We start from the raw sequence: 20,268 nt of genomic DNA, 5'->3' as shown, positions 1-20,268 counted from the left end.
AAAATGTAAGTTTACAACTTATGAAATATCAGAAAATTGTAAATCATCCATTACAATTTAATTACAATAAAATTGACATCAGCCAGCATTATGTTGATATTGGCAGATAAAAAAATATGTTAAATTGCCATGGACAGTTAAATAAAACAAATTGAACATATTTGCATATTATATATATATAGGAGTATGTTTGCCTCAAATGTGCCAAAATAATATGACATGCTCCATATATCAACAACAATGCATTCTTGCTACTTTGATTATCATTTTAATTCCATATAACAGCAATGGCTGCAATATCCATGACATGACTGCCCAGATAATGTCATGATAAGACGCTTTCATATTAAAGAATTCCTGCAAAGTAGGATTACTTGTCATGTTTTACTATTGGAATTTTCATCTGTCTTGATGCAATAACGAACATTTACGAACAAGCAGTTGTTGGACAATAGAATTGATGGTCAACTTGTCTGGTCCGAGAGCCTGTAAAGTATGTCTATCATTAACCTGACAGCCTACAAAGCACGCCGATCCTTATCCAGACTCTTCTCTGGAATCGCAACAGGTTGAGGTCATCTGAGTTTACCACAAGTATTCTGACAGGCTGACAACCATTTCATCACATGGGCAATACGACAGTTCTGTCCATTACAGTAACTATGTTTGAACTAGAGCTTCAGCAAATGCCCTTCCACAAAGGTAAGTGATACAAATATAAAACTTGAAGCTATGAAATTTTGAAGTCGCACTGAGAATTGGCATCAAAGAGCATCTAGTTTGCCATTCAAAAAGTGTCAGTTTGTCTCATGGAGTTCTGGTCGATGACACAACCGCCAACTGGAATCCTGGTGGATTTACTATGGAATAAGAACTTTCTTCTCTTTCCAATGCTAGGTGGCTTGGTTTAGATGGCCTGCCATCTTTAATAATGTGTCCATCAATAACCAGCTGTAGATAACAATCTCTTCCTACAGAACAACCAATTCTGGAAGTTGGTGTCACTTCACATTTCTTCCAAATTACTACCAACAGGCTGTGAAAAAATTATTGATTTGCCACTTATTACAAGGAGATAACCTATATTAACCATCCTTATGACAGCTGACATTTGTTGTCAAGGATGTGTCTATTGTAATGACATATATGACAAAAGTGACCCTTGACATAACAAAATGCACAGAAAATGTTCATCCGTGTAAATCTAAGAGTCTGGATGTTTATTCAGCTGGGTAAAACCCAAATTTATTCATAATTGATTTTTAGTCAGAAGATAAATTATTGATAGAAATAATCTGTTTATCTTTGAACAGAACATAATAATACTTGATTTTGTGAAATTTCAACATGCCTAAGCTTTCTAAATATGGTTTTATTGTCTTAAATGAATCATTGAAGAAATGTTTTCCAAGAAAGAATTAATATTTGCTTATCTCTATATATGTAGTTTTATACCTTGTACATTAGATCAATGTGCTACCATTACATGAAGTACTAAACAATTGTAATACCTACCTAACGTTCTACCAAATTTGTTTTTGAAACAAGCGTTGTGGAAAGCACCCGAATAGAACTCCAGGCCGACGATTGCGAAGATGATGATGGCAAAAAGCACCAATAAACACACTTGTAGCAGTGGAGCCATAGCCCGAATGATGGATTTCAACACCACCTGCAAACCTGGAATATACAGTCATAGGTTTCAATATGGACACTCATTTCAATGAAATTATTCACAAATTAGTCACTATGAAGTATGACAACTTACTTTTGTTTTATATGAACATTACAAATTTCATAAGGAAAAGTGTTTTATACAGATGACATGGGTCTATTACAATTTGAAATTAACATTTTCAAAAATATTAAAAAATTTAAAATATGTTACAATATTAAAGAAAGATTGAAAATCATAATGACATGTGGTATATAAACAGAACTGCTTTTAAAAGACAAGGAATAACAGAAATATAAAAATGTTTGTGTGATACACATACATTCAAGGCAGACACATACAAATAATACTCTGTCAATGCTGTGTAGTTTGAATTTTTGAAACACATTATGAAGAGATCATCACACGTAGAACAGGTTCATTGGTAAGGAGTTTCTTTTTTCTAAAAAAACATGGGGTTAGGAAGGAACAGTTTGTTAGGAACTAGATGGCCCGTGTGTTTATCAAACTCCATGCTTGAAATGTAATTGTAATTGCAGAAGATAAAAAATAACATTGTATGTCCAATACTGGCTTCGAGAGTGCCCTGGTGTCATAATCTAGAATTGAGAACTTCAATCTGTCATGAGTTCATGTGTATAGTGAAGGTGATGGTTTAGATGATGTATCTTCGTTAACTAATCAGTGAATCTTTTACAAAACATTGACAGAGAATGTTCATATTCTTGTCTCGTGTATTAAAAGTCAATTTTAGTCAAATATTTAAGCCATCAATAAGCTTCTTGCACAATTACAAGTAAATTATGAACATCTTAAAAAGTATATATATATATATATATTTATTTATATATGCTTACATCTCGATAGAAATGTTGACATAAGTATGGATATATGAAATATTACATTGTAAATGCATTTCATAATTAAAACTAGTGGTTTAATAAAAAAACATCACATATAATTATGATAGATCAGGAAAAAATCATGCATCAAAATGTGTTACAAAACTGAAACATGTTTAAAAACATAACATAAATAAGCATGCTTCCAAATACTAATTACATTGATAAGTGATTTACCAAACACAATAGCTAACAATGGCTTGAAACTGAGACACAGCACACTGGAGATGAGTGATGTAATGACAGACACATGATTGACAGGTGGTGGCATGCATTTCCCCCCTCCCCATATCAGAGAAATTAGCCACAATGTCAGCCACATGCACGGAAATGATCTCCTCTACCCCGTCTCAAACAACAATTTGGAGGAAACTTTATGCCAATTTGCTGGGATTTTGAATCTAACCTTTTGCCTTCATAAGACTAAGATACCGAATTAAAGCAGTTCGTTCTAATTTGCCCCCAAAAGATGACAATTTACAATTATTCTTTTCCAGATCCTTTGCAAATTGTTAAACCATCTAATTATTTGATAGAAATGTGGAAAAGAAAGGATTTTGATTTCAAAAGTACAAGTGTCATCTAGTCCAGAAGGTAATGTTTCAGTGTGTTTCATGTAGGAGACGGTAGATGATGTGTGGAGATCATGACTAGCTGCTGCCACCTGAATGATAGACACAATGAGCACCGCCACATTGGTGACCAGGCCACTTGGCACCGACCACAGAGGGTACATACTGGGAATCCCAGACACTAGTTTGAGGGGTCGGAGAACCCTAACGGCTCGGAGGGTACGCAGGTTGAAGGTCGTGGACCCCATCGAACTGAAGTATGTCAGCAGGCTGCAGGACGATCAGAGATCATATCAGGTGATGGATGGATTGTTTGGTGGGAGACAGATGCAGGAGCGGTGGATGGAGATGGGTTGGTGGTGGACAGATGCAGGAGCGATGGATGGAGATGGTTTGGTGGGAGACAGGTGAAGGAGCGGTGGATGGAGATGGTTTGGTGGTGGACAGGTGAAGGAGCGGTGGATGGAGATGGGTTGGTGGTGGACAGATGCAGGAGCGGTGGATGGAGATGGGTTGGTGGGAGATAGATGCAGGAGCGGTGGATGGAGATCGGTTGGCGGTGGACAGATGCAGGAGCGATGGATGGAGATGAGTTGGTGGGAGACAGATGCAGGAGGGGTGGCTGGAGATGGGTTGGTGGGGACAGATGTAGGAGCGGTGGATGGAAATCGGTTGGTGGTGGACAGATGCAGGAGCGATGGATGGAGATGGTTTGGTGGGAGACAGATGCAGGAGGGGTGGATGGAGATGGGTTGGGGGAGACAGATGCAGGAGCGGTGGATGGAGATCGGTTGGTGGTGGACAAGTGAAGGAGCGATGGATGGAGATGGGTTGGTGGGAGACAGATGCAGGAGCGGTGGATGGCAATGGTTTGGTGGGAGACAGATGCAGGAGCGGTGGATGGAGATCGGTTGGTGGTGGACAAGTGAAGGAGCGGTGGATGGAGATGGGTTGGTGGGAGATAGATGCAGGAGTGGTGGATGGAGATGGTTTGGTGGGAGACAGATGCAGGAGCGGTGGATGGAGATCGGTTGGTGGTGGACAAGTGAAGGAGCGGTGGATGGAGATGGGTTGGTGGGAGATAGATGTAGGGTAAATTGAATGGTTTTGGATAGTCACAGGGTAAATAGAGGAGGGTTGTGGGTAGAAAGTCACAGGGTAAATAGAGGATGGTTGTTGGTAGAGTCACAAGGTAAACAAACAGAGGATGGTTGTTGGTAGAGTCACAAGGTAAACAAACAGAGGATGGATTGTGGGTAGAGTCACAAGGTAAACAAACAGAGGATGGATTGTGGGTAGAGTCACAAGGTAAACAAACAGAGGATGGATTGTGGGTAGAGTCACAAGGTAAACAAACAGAGGATGGATTGTGGGTAGAGTCACAAGGTAAACAAACAGAGAATGGGTTGTGGGTAGAGTCACAAGGTAAACAAACAGAGGATGGATTGTGGGTAGAGTCACAAGGTAAACAAACAGAGGATGGATTGTGGGTAGAGTCACAAGGAGGTAAAAAGGAAGAAGGAAGGACAGACAGATCTACAGACAGATCTACAGACAGATAAGGATGACCATGTTGAATATAAGATGGTCATGGTGAAAGTGACAACCCATCTGATGACAATGATAACCAATATGGTGATACGTATAACAGTCTAAATGCCACTCCTGTGTACAACCCACGGCTTACATCTGTCAGTCATGATGAGGATACTGAGGAAGGATGTGGACATGATGCTGCAGATGTAACCTGTGGCTGCGACACTGGAGAAGCGGCCTCCAACATTGTGGAGATACTGGGATAGTCTTGCCGACACGCCACACCATTCAGGGCAATTTGCAAGGTAGTTTCCCACGTGTCAGCAACATTACCCCATGATGTCAATGATATATGATCATGTATACACAAAACTATCAACAATTGTACTACCACTTCAGTTGGTGTCCCTTCTATGGAATCAAGTTCATTCAGCTAGTCTAGGAAATGTGTTATTCAAACATGCAAGAGTAGACATGTTAGAAGAGGTTATAGTGTCATCAATTCCTTCTCAACATGACTTGAAAGTCCTCAATGATGGCGAGGTGCACTCATGGCACGAGAGACTGACCTCAGTCTGGAGAATAGGCTAGAAGTTCAGAAACGGACAATACACAGACCACTGGGTTTTCGAATCATGTATGGAAGAATTGTTGACAATTTCTGGTATGACACAAACAACATAATCAAACCACAATTAAACTATAGGGCCTTCATGCAAAATTTTGATCCCAATCAAGGGTCATACTTGGGATTCCAGACACCAGCTTCAGGGGTCTTAACACCCTGACAGCTCGGAGGGTTCGCAGGTCGAAAGATGATGAGGAAGTGCTTGTATGAAGAAGGGTTATAAACCTGCCCGGGGTAAAATAAAACAAGTAGATAATAACCCTTTACCAGTTGGGGATATCTGAGTTGTGCTTTGAAGTGAAGACCATGGCATAGCTTTACACCAGGAACAGGTTCAAGCTTGAGTGCAAGGTTCAGTTTTTATGTGTTTTGTTGGACATTGGGAAGTTAAAAAATAAACATAGGAAGAAGTAAAGTTTGAAATGAAATAGTTCGAATAAAATTTGAAAGGTTTTGTACAATCCTCTTTCTGTGAATATATAAAACAATTTTAAAATTTGACATCAATGTTTTATTTGGTTTTGACACAAATCATAAATTGAAAACTAAACTCCAAATGATTTTCTACCAGCAGAATTTCTGCAAACTAGATTTGCATAACAACTAAAAGCATACTTTTGAATTATTAATGTGAAAACAGGAATAGTACTGCAAAATGTAAATTTGTTTCCAAAGTCGCGTCTCCAACCAATTGAAACCATAAAAGGATAAAGGTAGGTGATGTGAATATAGGTATTAGAAAGGATAAATTGATAGAAAATGCAGCGGCTTATATGAACAATTTCTAACACAACTCTCGAGCTGAAAATACAAGTGTTTAACATGTGTCATACATAAATACATACTGAAGTCAACATTAGCATACCAGCACCATGGAAACAAATATTTCTTCAAAATCATGGGAAACTAGCAATGAAGTTCCTGCAGGAAACTGAATGACAATATGCAAGTAGCAGGGGTGGGCTGGCAGGGGAGATATATTGCCGTCAAAGTAAATCTACTTTCTTTCTGATGTTACTCTTAGTTTCTACTTATCTGTTAATCAAATTCCAGAGTACCAAACCATCAGTAAGTCAGTTATCAAAATAATTTTTAAATTTTTATTTAATGACCAGAAAATGATGAGAAAAATGTTCATATTGATAATTACGAAAAGGAACATGTTATGTTTATTAACGTTAATAAAAAAATAAGGGAGAAGGGTATAGGGTGGTAAGCTGTCTACAGGGGGGCCCGTCAATCACCCAGGTCCGTTGGGAAAGGAGTAAGGGCGTTAATCAATCACCACTCCCATGTCTGATGCACTCACTCTCTATCCCTGTAACCAATTTCAAGGGTCTTAACACTCGAAGTGATCTTATTAGTGACTGGTCCACCAGCGGAAAAACTAAACCAATGGTTCTGTGAAAGAAAACAGGAATCTGTGACAAGTGAGCTGTTGATCATGTTGGAATCTGTGATCAAGTTTTTTAAGCGGTTACGACAGTTCCAGTTCTGTCAACTGGTTCGTAAAGTCAACACTTACACATGGTAAGGGCACTGTTTTGTAAAACCAACTGTTACACATGATAAGGGCACTGTTTAGTAAAACCAGTTGTTACACATGGTAAGGGTACTGTTTTGTAAAACCAACTGTTACACATGATAAGGGCATTTTTTCTTAAAACCAGTTGTTACACATGGTAAGGGCACTGTTTTGTAAAACCAACTGTTACACATGGTAAGGGCACTGTTTTTTAAAACCAGTTGTTACACATAGTAAGGGCACTGTTTAGTAAAGCTAATTGCTACACATGGTAAGGGCACTGTTGAGTAAAGCCAATTGTTACACATGGTAAGGGCACTGTTGAGTAAAGCCAGTTGTTACACATGGTAAGGGCACTGTTGAGTAAAGCCAGTTGTTACACATGGTAAGGGCACTGTTGAGTAAAGCCAGTTGTTACACATGGTAAGGGCACTGTTGAGTAAAGCCAGTTGTTACACATGGTAAGGGCACTGTTGAGTAAAGCCAGTTGTTACACATGGTAAGGGCACTGTTGAGTGAAGCCAGTTGTTACACATGGTAAGGGCACTGTTGAGTGAAGCCAGTTGTTACACATGGTAAGGGCACTGTTGAGTGAAGCCAGTTGTTACACATGGGTTTGTCAGAACAAGGATTACACTGAAACCAGTTATTCCCATCCTCCATGGTAGTTTAGGGTAAGAGCAGTCATCACTCTCAAAGGATGGAACTTGTAATTATTGTAATAATTCTCTTTTATTTGGGTCAGCAGTCAAAGTATTATTGCCTGTCAGTGAGACACATAAATGAAACATTGAGTCGCATGAGAAACCTACAGACATTCATCATGTACAATTTCTGAAGGTCATTAAACTCCATTTCGACATTTCAATGGTAATAATAATGACCCAAGTGTTTTACTAAACCATTGATGAGACATTGTGTCGTTACTGTTGACTGACTTTGAGACAGACAATGTAACAAACTGATCACTTACCCTGTAACAACTACGATGAAGTCCATTATGTTCCAGATGTTACGTAGATAGGAGCCTTTATGAAGTACAAAACCTAGAGCTACAATTTTTAGTAAAGCTTCCACACAGAAGATACCCAGGAAGTAGATTTCTGTATCATCCTGAAACATAACAACCATGGGATTAGAACATGGGGTCATGTGACATCTTCATGGCATCGACGACAGACACATCATTCCACTTGCTCAATAAGCAAATAGTGTTTAACTGGAGTTGGAAAACTGTAAAGAATGATTATCAAAATGTATTCATATGATGTAATAAGTTATGATTACATCATATTATTGTTACATTTCTGGAAAATACATGTGGTTTAGAGATTAGTTTTTAATCGTCAAAGAATTAACACATATTAATTCAAAAGAAAACTTATTTGTTCTTCTTTATTATTAATGTTTTTGTTATCATAGTGAGCTTTTCATTTTATGTTTAGTGCTAAATATTGAATATAAAAAGTTGACCTTTTCACTTATGAATGATTTTACACGGGGTTCAAAACCTTTGTTCAAAACCTTTACTTAATCCTGCGTGCAAGTATAATTAGATTCCGAGCCACAGAAGTTGTCACACTAGACTGTATACAACAAATGTGTTTAACTCATTATAATAATTGATAAATTGATATTTCTATCATTCCTTTCTACTACACATTACATTCATATACAATTGAGGTGTGTTCTGATTAAGACCTGACACCAATGTAACTTGTTACTACCGTGGCCACGTAATGTACCACTGCCTTTATTCTTTACATTACACTGCAGTGTGCAGCATTGCTCTCACACCTTCAGCAGGAGTAGTGCAACAATGGCAATACTGATCAGTGTCTTCTGTCAACACAATGCAATTAACTCCACCAAGAATGAGACGTGTGCAACTGACACCCGCCTGGGCGGCACACTACAGCTTGTGTGAAATCATCCAGCATCAAATTCAGTAACAGCATCCATTTCAAGGATGTTTAAAATGATAACAGGCAGAGGAGAACCCACGCACAGGTACAGGCTGGCCCACTGCAGTTCAGGCTTGAGCCACCATACACAATAATGCCACGTTACCTTGGTTACAAGTAAATCACTTATAAATCATACATATACTGGCATCCACAAAAACAGTACCTAATGTTTAATTTATGAAATTATATTGCTGAAACAAATTCTGATCGAATGAAAATGAATCTTCCTAAGAAGGTTAGTTTGGCGCCGATTATTTGATATTCTGGAAGGGCCTGGGATTTTGTTTTGAGATTAGATTTCTTTCAGCTACAACTACAAAACCAGCTAATTTCTCATTTAAAAACTATGAGCCTGACTATTTTTTAAAGAAAATCACCTCTCAACAATGTATTTTTTGTGGCATGCAATTACTTTTGTATTCTGAAGCATAATTATTGTCTTCACGAATTTTTGGTGAAATTATTTTTGGAGAAAAGGAAGGCTAAATAGTCAGAGCATAAGAAGGCTAGATTGTGAGAGCATAAGGATAGAGAGTGAGGTCATAAGAAGGCTAGATTGTGAGAGCATAAGGCGAGAAAGCGATAGCATAAAAAGGCTTGATTGTAAGAGCATAAGAATGCTAGATAGTGAAGGCATAAGGGTAGATAGTGAGAGCATAAGAAGGCTTGATGGTGGGAGCATAACAAGGCTAGATAGTGAGAGCATAAGAAGGCTTGATGGTGGGAGCATAAGAATGCTAGATAATTAGAGCATAAGAAGGCTAGATAGTGAGGGCATAAGGGTAGATTGTGAGAGCATAAGAATGCTAGATAGTGAGGGCATAAGAGTAGATAGTGAGAGCATAAGAAGGCTTGATGGTGGGAGCATAACAAGGCTAGATAGTGAGGGCATAAGAAGGCTTGATGGTGGGAGCATAACAAGGCTAGATAGTGAGAGCATAAGAAGTCTAGATTGTGAGATAGTTATAGCTCTTCCATGTATGGGCCTAGCTTTGTTTGTTACACAAGTGACTGTCAGTAGCTGTACTGCATGACCTTAATATATTATGTTTGGTATGACTAATATCTTGTTCCTCATCAGCAAAACACAGAGCATGTACAACAACCATGACTAAAACACTTTCATTTCCAGTTCAGCCATACGGAACCGGTAACTAAGTTGGAGTGAATCACTGTATCAGGCTGTTGTCTACTGTGCACAGTGTCCTTCACAGCTTTGAGCAGCTCATAGGTGACACAGAGGTTTGTAACAAAACAAAAAGCAGATATCCATAGCTTTGAGTCTATTTGCACCTGAATTAGTTTTTCGAGTCATATTGGTTTCAGTTTTCTGAACACCAGCATCCATGTACTGAGAAGATACAGTCATGATTTGTCTTCATGTACCAGAGATGATGATAGAATGATAACAGTCTAATGGATAATGATTCTGAAACATAAAGAAATAGACGGGGCTACTATTCAGTTAATCAAATCACTAGCTAAATAAAATTGGGTACGGAAACTTATTCAAAATTATTGGGCAAACTTTCTATATTTCTACTGACATTGTCTATTTTATAATAGAATTTAACACATTCTTAAGGAGATTTGAAACAACAGTTTTATTGCTTTTATGGTCATTTAAATGATGGTGACATGAAATAAGGCTGGTCCTGTATTTAGGATGCATAAAATTGTCACACTGAAAGGGTTAGTTCATTGATGCTTGAAATTGACACATTTTGATGTCTATTTCACCAATCTCATAAATTGCAACTGGATAATGCCATCAAAGTGACAGAGGGTAATTCTATGTACATTTTATTGATTATTGATACAGAAAATCTATAGCTGGCCTTTTAAATACACATTGAGTTGACATCAGCACAATGGTGCAGCTGTTCCTATGACAAAGCACAGCTTGAACTAGCCAGCAATGTCTGTCCTTGTGAAGCAGTTTAATCTCATTGCTAGTCATTAAAAGATTGACCTAGTTAATACATGCCAGTAATGAATAACTTTTTCTCACACGATCAACAAATAGATCAATACATATACACTATGACGGATGCTCATAATATTACATGTGGCTCCATGTTAAAAGTGAGTACCAATCGGTATAATTCATACTGCATTTGTACCATCAATAATATGATCAATAGGGGAGGGGTATTTCAATATGTTTGCCTTTGATTGCTGATATTTCTAACCATATATCCTGTCAAACTAAAGTTTGGGATGAATTTAAATGTTATATAATAATTAAAAGAGAAATATTGTTAACACAACAGAAAATGTGTTGACTTGGATGTTGGCTCCGTCCAACTGGGAACTGGAAATATCTTGAGAACATTAGCTTCCTAAATCTTGATAAGGTATAATACAATTTACAATGATAGAATACAGCTTTAAAACCATTTATGTTAATATCACTGGTGTTTTAATCCACGTTTAGAAGGTTAACCTCACAATTTTAATGTTGAAATATTTATAATGCCTGCTTTGAAATAAGGCACTGGAAACCTTTAAGATGGAAGATGATTCGTGTCTGTCAATGGGTCAATTTGTCAATGTGGGACATGTGGTGTGGGGGGAAGGGCATCGGGTGTGGGGCGTGTGATGTGTGGTGTGGAGCGAAGGGTGTGGGGTAGGGGCGTGGGGCATGAGGCATGGGGCATGGGACGTGGGGCGTGTGATGTGTGGTGTGGAGCGAAGGGTGTGGGGCGTGGAGCATGAGGTGTGGGGCATGGGGCGTGGGGCGTGTGATGTGTGGTGTGGAGTGAAGGGCATGGGGCGTGGAGCATGAGGTGTGGGGCATGGGGCGTGGGGCGTGTGATGTGTGGTGTGGAGCGAAGGGTGTGGGGTAGGGGCGTGGGCCATGAGGCATGGGGCATGGGGCGTCGGGCGTGCGATGTGTGGTGTGGAGCGAAGGGCGTGGGGCGTGTGATGTGTGGTGTGGAGCGAAGGGCGTGGGGCGTGGAGCGTGTGATGTGTGGTGTGGAGCAAAGGGCGTGGGGCGTGGAGCGTGTGATGTGTGGTGTGGAGCGAAGGGCGTGGGGCATGTGATGTGTGGTGTGGAGCGAAGGGCGTGGGGCGTGGAGCGTGTGATGTGTGGTGTGGAGCGAAGGGCGTGGGGCGTGGAGCGTGTGATGTGTGGTGTGGAGCGAAGGGCGTGGGGCATGTGATGTGTGGTGTGGAGCGAAGGGCGTGGGGCGTGGAGCGTGTGATGTGTGGTGTGGAGCGAAGGGCGTGGGGCGTGGAGCGTGTGATGTGTGGTGTGGAGCGAAGGGCGTGGGGCATGTGATGTGTGGTGTGGAGCGAAGGGCGTGGGGTGTGGAGCGTGTGATGTGTGGTGTGGAGCGAAGGGCGTTGGGCGTGGAGTGTGTGATGTGTGGTGTGAAGCGAAGGGCGTGGGGCGTGGAGCGTGTGATGTGTGGTGTGGAGCGAAGGGCGTGGGGCATGTGATGTGTGGTGTGGAGCGAAGGGCGTGGGGCGTGGAGCGTGTGATGTGTGGTGTGGAGCGAAGGGCGTGGGGCGTGGAGCGTGTGATGTGTGGTGTGGAGCGAAGGGCGTGGGGCATGTGATGTGTGGTGTGGAGCGAAGGGCGTGGGGTGTGGAGCGTGTGATGTGTGGTGTGGAGCGAAGGGCGTTGGGCGTGGAGTGTGTGATGTGTGGTGTGAAGCGAAGGGCGTGGGGCGTGGAGCGTGTGATGTGTTGTGTGGAGCGAAGGGCGTGGGGCGTGGAGCGTGTGATGTGTGGTGTGAAGCGAAGGGCGTGGGGCGTGGAGCGTGTGATGTGAAGCGAAGGGCGTGGGGCCTGGAGCGTGTGATGTGTGGTGTGAAGCGAAGGGCGTGGGGCGTGGAGCGTGTGATGTGTTGTGTGGAGCGAAGGGCGTGGGGCGTGGAGCGTGTGATGTGTGGTGTGAAGCCAAGGGTGTGGGGCATGGAGTGTGTGATGTGTGGTGTGAAGCGAAGGGCGTGGAGCGTGTGATGTGTGGTGTGGAGCGAAGGGCGTGGGGCGTGGAGCGTGTGATGTGTGGTGTGAAGCGAAGGGCGTGGGGCATGTGATGTGTTGTGTGGAATGAAGGGGGTGGGGCATGGGGCGTGGGATGTGGGGCATGGGATGTGTGGTGTGTGGGATGTACTCACCAGCTGAACAGCCAGGGGGGTCTTGTCATTCACTGGCAGATGTTCCTCCAGGCCCAGCACGATGCAGTTGGCGATGATGGTGAGAAGTACCATATACTCGAAAGGCGTGAAGTTCGTTAAGGAAAACTTTGGATTGATATCAAATCACAACATACATTTATGACATAAAACTGTACATGAAACTAACTGGAGAGCAACACTTACTAATGATGACGTGAGTTGGAACAGTATTTCAGTTATATCATTGTGAGTCAGCCTCAGGTGGGCAAGAAGCCTGAAGTGATGCAGGTCACAGTTGTTGGCCAATCTGGTGAAACCCACATATATGGTGCTGACAATCATGGATAAAAACAGGGTTTATTCTTTGAACAAACAGGATTCTGGTACATCAAAGGGATGTAACTCTGTATTGAGAATTACAGTGATATAAATGATCAACCAGGTAGCCTGCAACTACACACTGGTGTAATGCCCACGAGCAGTCCCAACGGCCATGATAACATACTGGGCATATAAAATGGCAGAAAATGTGAGAATTGTTTCACAATGTGCAGTTTCTGGTTTCAAACAAAATGTTCTCCCTTATATATACCATACTTCCCAGGGACCAAGAATGCAAACTAAATGACACTGGTTCCTTGATGGGGAGATATTTGCAAGCACATTCACCCTTTTTTGGGGGGAATGAGTGTTATACAAATGTATTATTATTATTATTATTATTATTATTATTATTATTATTATTATTAGAAACATCAATAAAATATATTTGTGTCTTGCATCAACAGACATTGAACAAGATGTTTACAATGTAGAAATTAAACCATTAAGTATGTGGTGTGTATAAAACAAGTTCCGTAAGACCTTGAAGCAGGGGTAAGATTGTTTGGGTTGTATTCAAGACAGTCAATGGTCTCAAAAGTTTCTTCTTGATGTAAGGTTCTGTAACAACCATCTACATACTCCTCCAATATGTAATACATACCAATTATATCAAATAACAGATCGTTTCGTAATAAACTTGATTTAGGACGGGCGTCCCGTTCTACAAAGCGCGCTACTGTCATAAGGTTATTTAATATGTTGAAGAATGAGAGTTACAACCACCTTAGCGCTAAGAATGTTTTGTGGAACGGGCGCTGATTTATAAAACCATTTTAAGTTTACAATTTTCTATTGTTCCTGGGTGGTTCACTTGCAGCAGGGAATGTCCTTGTGTTGTCATCCCAGCTGTCAACAGTTATACGTACACATGTTTCCTTATTAACTATTCTCTTTGATAAAAACAGGGATGATCAGTTCAGTGTCGGACTAGCAGCGGCAGTCGACATAAAAGAATGATGGCTGCATTTGAGATTCTTTATTGCCTTTCTGGTAATGACAGTTCAACAATTGCTTCTGGGACATAGTAAAATACATCGTTGTCGTTAGCAACCAGATACTGGAATCGATTGTGAAGCACCCATGCGCACATGTCAAGTTCATGGTAGGTTTCAGGCTTCGCGTGCAGGTGCAGGTGTTGTCTACTCTGGAGTGGAACATGGTATATATAGGAAAGTGTTGCATCCGCACATCAGGTTCTAGACTTATTGTATCGTGATCGGGGGTGCGGTGCATACTGAACCTCCACGTTTCCATATAGCTTTGATTATTGATGATCAAGAACCACGGGCGGATCCATTATTTAAAAATGTGGTTCTATTTGGGGCATATATTTATAGTTTTACTTTAACAACTAAATCAACATGTTATCCCAAAAGATTAATGTCATATAATTTCTTAATTCCTTAAATTTTTGGGCAGTAATTGGTCCGCAAATTTCACAGTTCAATCTATAACAGCACTACTTATCATACTTTGACTTACTTTAAAACAAGAAGAAGTGTTTGAAAAGTCTTCATTGGTGTGTTTGTATTGCTCAACAACTTCTTGTACTGTGCGTTGTTAACGTTGTGCAATGGTTTTATAATGTGTGGGGTTTTCTTTCTGAAAATGTCAACATTGTTACAATGAGGTTTTCGGGTGCTGTGTGGCTGTATGTTTTAGAACATCACGAGTTACGCTATTTTTTGTCTATGTTAATTGTTCCCAAGCATAATAAACACTTTATTTCCCCCACCAGAATAACCAGGTTAAAATGTAGGGTAAAGGTCTGTTTCAGAGGTATACGGGAAGTAATTCTTTCGCTTGTCAGTTCGTGTCCTGACAGACCACGAATGAGCTTGTTTTGAAATAACACATTATCAACTGATTCTCCAACACAGCACTCTTTTTCGAAGGCTTTGTAATGATGAGATAAGCAGATGCAAACTTGACATTTCGTCATCAATGTGTTGGAAATATTGAAAGCACACCGGCTCCCCGCGTCTTCCGTGAATGCCATCTGCGTCTAACTTGGGTCATCCAACATGACAACCACCACTTCGATCATGCATACTTGTCATAAATGTATGGACATACGTTCCGTCAGATAAATTAATTGTATGACGTTGTTATAGTCGGCAACAGCTTAGCGACATCAATGCATTAAAGCCTTCGAGTCGCTACACACTGGTTGAGGTAGGCTCAATTCTTTAATCTTGGTATTCCGGATATGGTTCATCGAACCGGTTTTGCGCTCTGCTTCCTGGTTAAAGATGTTCAATTAATCCAAGTATCAAGAGAATACCGCCTTGAATACACAATTCCTTATTAGCCACACAACTGAATTCAAACAAATCTCCTTGGTTAAATTATCGAGAATTACTTCCACACCGTTTTTTGCAACCGGTTTTCGATTGTTTCGGCGAAAGCATCCGCGCGCATACGATTATTTGTCGCAAAGGTCGGGTGATATTGAGCTGGATTCGATCAAGAGGGTGTTAGCATAGAAACTTTTAGTCACCAAGGATGCTTACAGCTTCATTTATATGCCAAGTACTGCTCTTTTCCTATTTAATGGTCGTTGCATTCATCAGCCGAGTAATCTCAGGGATGTAGAAGCGAGGAAGATACGAATAGCAAGAGGTCAGATTGACTGCATACGACATTCTGACATGGTCGTTGTCGATCTAACTGCGTTCGGTACGGATTCAAAGTGCTCACTGACAAAATCTGGCCTGAAACAAAGTTGGGACGGATTTGAAACAGCTGAGTTTAGAGCGGAATGAATCTAAACATTCGGGAGCCATGGCACACAAACATCAGTCCACAAAACCCCGTTTCAAACATCGACATCAATTTTTAAAAAGGCTGAAATAAGGTTAATTTCCCATCCCTTTCTTTGCATCTCCTGCAGCAAATGATACCATTGCGATAAATACATGCTAAAACTCTTATTTGTTTCACGGAATATGCTTCATTATAACACTTTGGACGTTTGGACAAATAATGTACTTGTTTCGTACATTTCTCTCAATTAGGTTGTATTTTCATTTTGTTTACATGACTACTTCACGTTTTTAGATGATAAAACTAATAATGGATACAATTTAGAAGACTTTTTGAAAGAACAATGCCTTGGCACTGACACTATTAGTTGTCTTTGCCACGAAACATAACTATGTTCTATTGCCAGAAAATTACGATGTCATTAGATTGTTTCGAACGGCTGTGTAATTTCAAGATGAAAGAGTTACATGATTGGAATTTTGTCAGCTTGTCAGAGACAGAACAAATAGGCTAAACTCATCACAAGTTTGCCGCTCCAGCCAGGACTGCGAGCTATGTGGAACGTCTTTGAAGACGGCAGCGGTCACGTTGTGTGCAGATCAAACATGATGCAATGGAATGCACAGGCAATTAGCAACACTCACCACACTCCACTCCAGGTGGGTTGTTGAAGGTATAAGATACCCGTGTTTGACATTTCTATAGTCCAGTAAACATCTCCGCACTTATGCAACACGCTACTGTAAGCTAGGAAGTAAATATTCACAAACGAATGGGAAGCACTTACGAAGGTCCCTTCAACTTTGACTGTAATACTTAACAATTTAACCAGATTCGCTTCCGAGAAAAAGCAAGCGCAGAAATTCTGCATTTTTCTGAAAAGATCCATACAGTCTTCACAATGATTCTAATACCAAACAAACGAACCAGTGGACCGTTCCACAAACTGATTTTAGGGTTACGACTGGACCGACCGTCAAATACACACCGTGCCTTCTGGCGTGTAGGCGTAGATGTTCATATTAAATTTGCTATCTTAAGCTTTCTATAGGAACATCTCCAAGAATATCCTCCACGTGAAATTAAAGGCACACACTGATGAAAGCGTGGAAGCCTGCCCCCGGCTGTTCATTGCGTAACATCAAGAACATCATGAAGACAGGACGGTAGTTATTGAAAGGATTATATAATTACCGTCCTCACCCACACAAATACAAACCTGGAACTATGAAAGTGTATGCACATGTGTATGAACTATGCCCCCCAACCCCCCCACCCCGACCCCCGCCTCAAGTCTCTCAGCAAGCAGTCATGTGAAAATGGCCACGTCCTGTTTTCACTTCTTCAACCAGTCATTGTGCTCTAAGCCGCACAACCAGAGACAAAACTTCAGAACGATGTCCTAGATGTCTAGACGCGAAAACACTCAACTTCATGTTCGATCCCGTTTGTTTAAGTGTGGTTACAGGGTAACTATTGATGATTTATGGAGAAACTGTATGTCAATATATCGAATGTGTACCGCTATTCAATTACACTTGCTATATCATAGCAAGACGTAGAATTTACTGTTGAAATTACCGCATCAACAAGATATATGAGATTTGGAGTGTACGAGTAACTAAAGTACGATTTTGCCATTCAGAAAATCAATATTACGCATGATTCTGCAGCTTTACACTTGGTAACGATTTGACAAAATACGGAATACAAGTGTAACACTCCGTGATAATAGCTGGCCTATAATGAACTACCGTGGTGTTAGTGTCATGCCATCCGGGCATGTTACACGCTCATACGGACTGCCAGGTCTCTCTCTGTACGATGTGCGTTCAATGGAACACTGGTCTGTTTTTCATCTTGAATCATTTACATTCATTGCTTGATGCAAATTAAGTGCTTTGCCATCTTTCAGCGGAAGAACGCTTCACACATCAATACAGGTTATCTGAAGTGCTGAAACTGGAACACACCGGCGACCGCATCCCACCTGGCTTGTATTGAACTTAAGTCTGTTAGAGACGGACGATTAAGGAGCAGGCACGGTCGCAAATATCTCTTCGCCCCATGAAGAAGATGCAGGAAACACAAAACGAACAATCTTGATAGCATCCTTGTCCTATATCCATGGTTCCTGGACTTGTTTGGAGTCGTTACATTGAAATACTGTCATACAAACTGTATACAAAGCCGGAACATGTTTTTTCTGTCGTCTTTTCAATGAAAACATTGTAGATATTATGCTCCCCTCTTCATGTGGTCTAGAATGTATCTGTAAAAGCATGATTCACCTAGTACCCAACTATATATTCCACGTAGCCGTCGTTAAAATCGTAATATCACCCAGTACAGCGTGTTCTTTCAAGACATGGATAACATTTTTCTCGTTATGTCCAAAAGAAAAAACAACGTTTTTCAAGTATTCGCAGATGAGTTTTTTTCGAAACAATTTGCTTCATTCATATGTATGGTTGGTTTGTTTTGGGTCATACTAGCAGGATGCCACAAGCTTTGAATGATAAACCCTAAGACTATACAGAGATTGACGATCATTCACGAGCCACTGACACGCCCATACATCAAGCTGCACAGTAGGACGCAAGGGGGCGCTTGTCTCCAGAACTTCCGTTCTCAAAGGCAGGTGCTTATTCATAAACACTTCCTCTCTCATTTAGTTACAGAAAAAAATATTTTCAACATCAACGGACGATACATCCGCTTTGGGCATTTTTAGCGCAAATAAGCTCATTGCTTTTACTTACTTCCTGATCAATATTATTCATAGCGGAGCAAATATAATAAATATTTTGAAGATTCCTCAACCATTCAACAATCAATTAAGACATGACACATTAGCAGTCACATCTGAAACTTGTTGGGGATGGAACAGAAGGATGACGCCATATTGGTTGCCGTTCCGTCATGACACGGGGCTGGATAGCACCAAACGTTATCGCGCTGTTCATAGTGTAGTCGTCGTTGTTGTCTTACAAAAAAACGCGACCATTGTTGATGTATTCGTCGATGTAGTATGTTAATGTTAGTGCGACGTTACCTACACTCTCACAAGTTAACGCTCCTCATATGACGAGGTTAAGTGACGGGCAAACATTTAGTTTAAAAAAGCGCCAAGACACGGTACAAGTTCTGTACAGTAAAGTGTTCGACCATCAGGTGAGGCAGTGGATGAGAACGGTTTTACGCCGCCTTTAGCAATATTGCCGCAAAAATGGGCTGCACAATATATACCAAGGTGGGGAATCGAAACCGGACCTTAGGCGTGACGAGCTAACGTTTTAGCTACTAGACTACCCTACCGCTATCCATTAAGGAAGGGACGCTAGTATGTTAATGCTTGTCCTACCAATTTGTTCTGTTTGATGCAAGAGGACACACTTTGTTTTCTGGCTTCCGAGAAAGATATTCATGAAAATCCATTGTAAAGTTTTCTGTTAATTACGACAAAGAACATCAATTCTTATCTGAACAGAATGATTAAAACGCCAGTCCAATATATCCTACTAATATTTTAGCTCTCTGGTTTCTCAGAATACGGTGCTTAAACATTTCAAAAATATAAATATAATAAATTGTCTGAAAAAATAGATTTCATTTTCAACCTATAAACAAATCCAAGGCATATTTGAGCTCCTAACCTGTTTGACTGAGTGAGTATGGTTTTGCGCCGCTTTTAGCAATATTCCAGCAACATCACGGCGAGAGACACCAGAAATGGTCTTCACACTTCAATTTTACAGTGTTAGCCTACTGGGATTCAATGCCGCAGTTTAACATGAATACCCCACTCAGACACAGTATACTGATTCCGACCCGACAAATCCTTGTTTAAGTCCCTTAATGCCGAGCGCCAGGCAGGGTAACAACAAATACCATCTTTAAATGTCTTTTGGCATGACGCGGCCAAGGAACCCACGACCTTCCGCTCTCCGGGCGACCGCTCTACCACTAGACCACAGATGCGGCCTTGCAGTTTACAGTGTTGAGGGGCGAGATGGATTACTAAATGAGGGACGATACCCACTGACATGGTGTACATTCCCAGTCTAGATCTGGACGTTTTAATCAATGCCCTGGGTGGAACACACAGGCTGTAATGGAGGTTGCTATCTTGACATACATAATACAATTTGAATCAGCAAGATAGGTAAGGCTCATTGTGGTA

At 40.9% G+C, this 20,268-nt stretch overlaps 1 protein-coding gene across 9 annotated transcripts in view; it reads right to left on the bottom strand.

The window, feature by feature from the left end:
- The window catches only part of LOC124117395 (voltage-dependent calcium channel type A subunit alpha-1-like), a 299,488-nt gene that overhangs the window by 93,716 nt on the left and 185,504 nt on the right, over positions 1–20,268 (bottom strand). For 7 of the 9 annotated variants that reach the window (XM_046479277.2, XM_046479250.2, XM_046479263.2 and 4 more), the window contains exons 4-7: positions 12,936–13,041; positions 7,812–7,951; positions 5,432–5,538; positions 1,516–1,680 (exon numbers count right to left, since the gene is read on the bottom strand). In XM_046479277.2, the coding sequence (XP_046335233.1) occupies positions 1,516–1,680; positions 5,432–5,538; positions 7,812–7,951; positions 12,936–13,041 (518 nt within the window). Of the gene's footprint in view, positions 1–1,515; positions 1,681–3,315; positions 3,420–5,431; positions 5,539–7,811; positions 7,952–12,935; positions 13,042–20,268 lie in introns of all 9 variants that reach the window. The other 2 variants (XM_048389674.1, XM_048389680.1) reach the window with 1 other exon arrangement.

This window comes from Haliotis rufescens, unplaced genomic scaffold, assembly GCF_023055435.1.
Source record: "Haliotis rufescens isolate VD_foot unplaced genomic scaffold, xgHalRufe1.0.p SCAF_8, whole genome shotgun sequence".
NCBI lineage: Eukaryota > Metazoa > Mollusca > Gastropoda > Lepetellida > Haliotidae > Haliotis > Haliotis rufescens.
The sequence above is the reverse complement of the archived record's forward strand: the minus strand, read 5'-3'. Positions and strand labels throughout refer to the sequence as shown.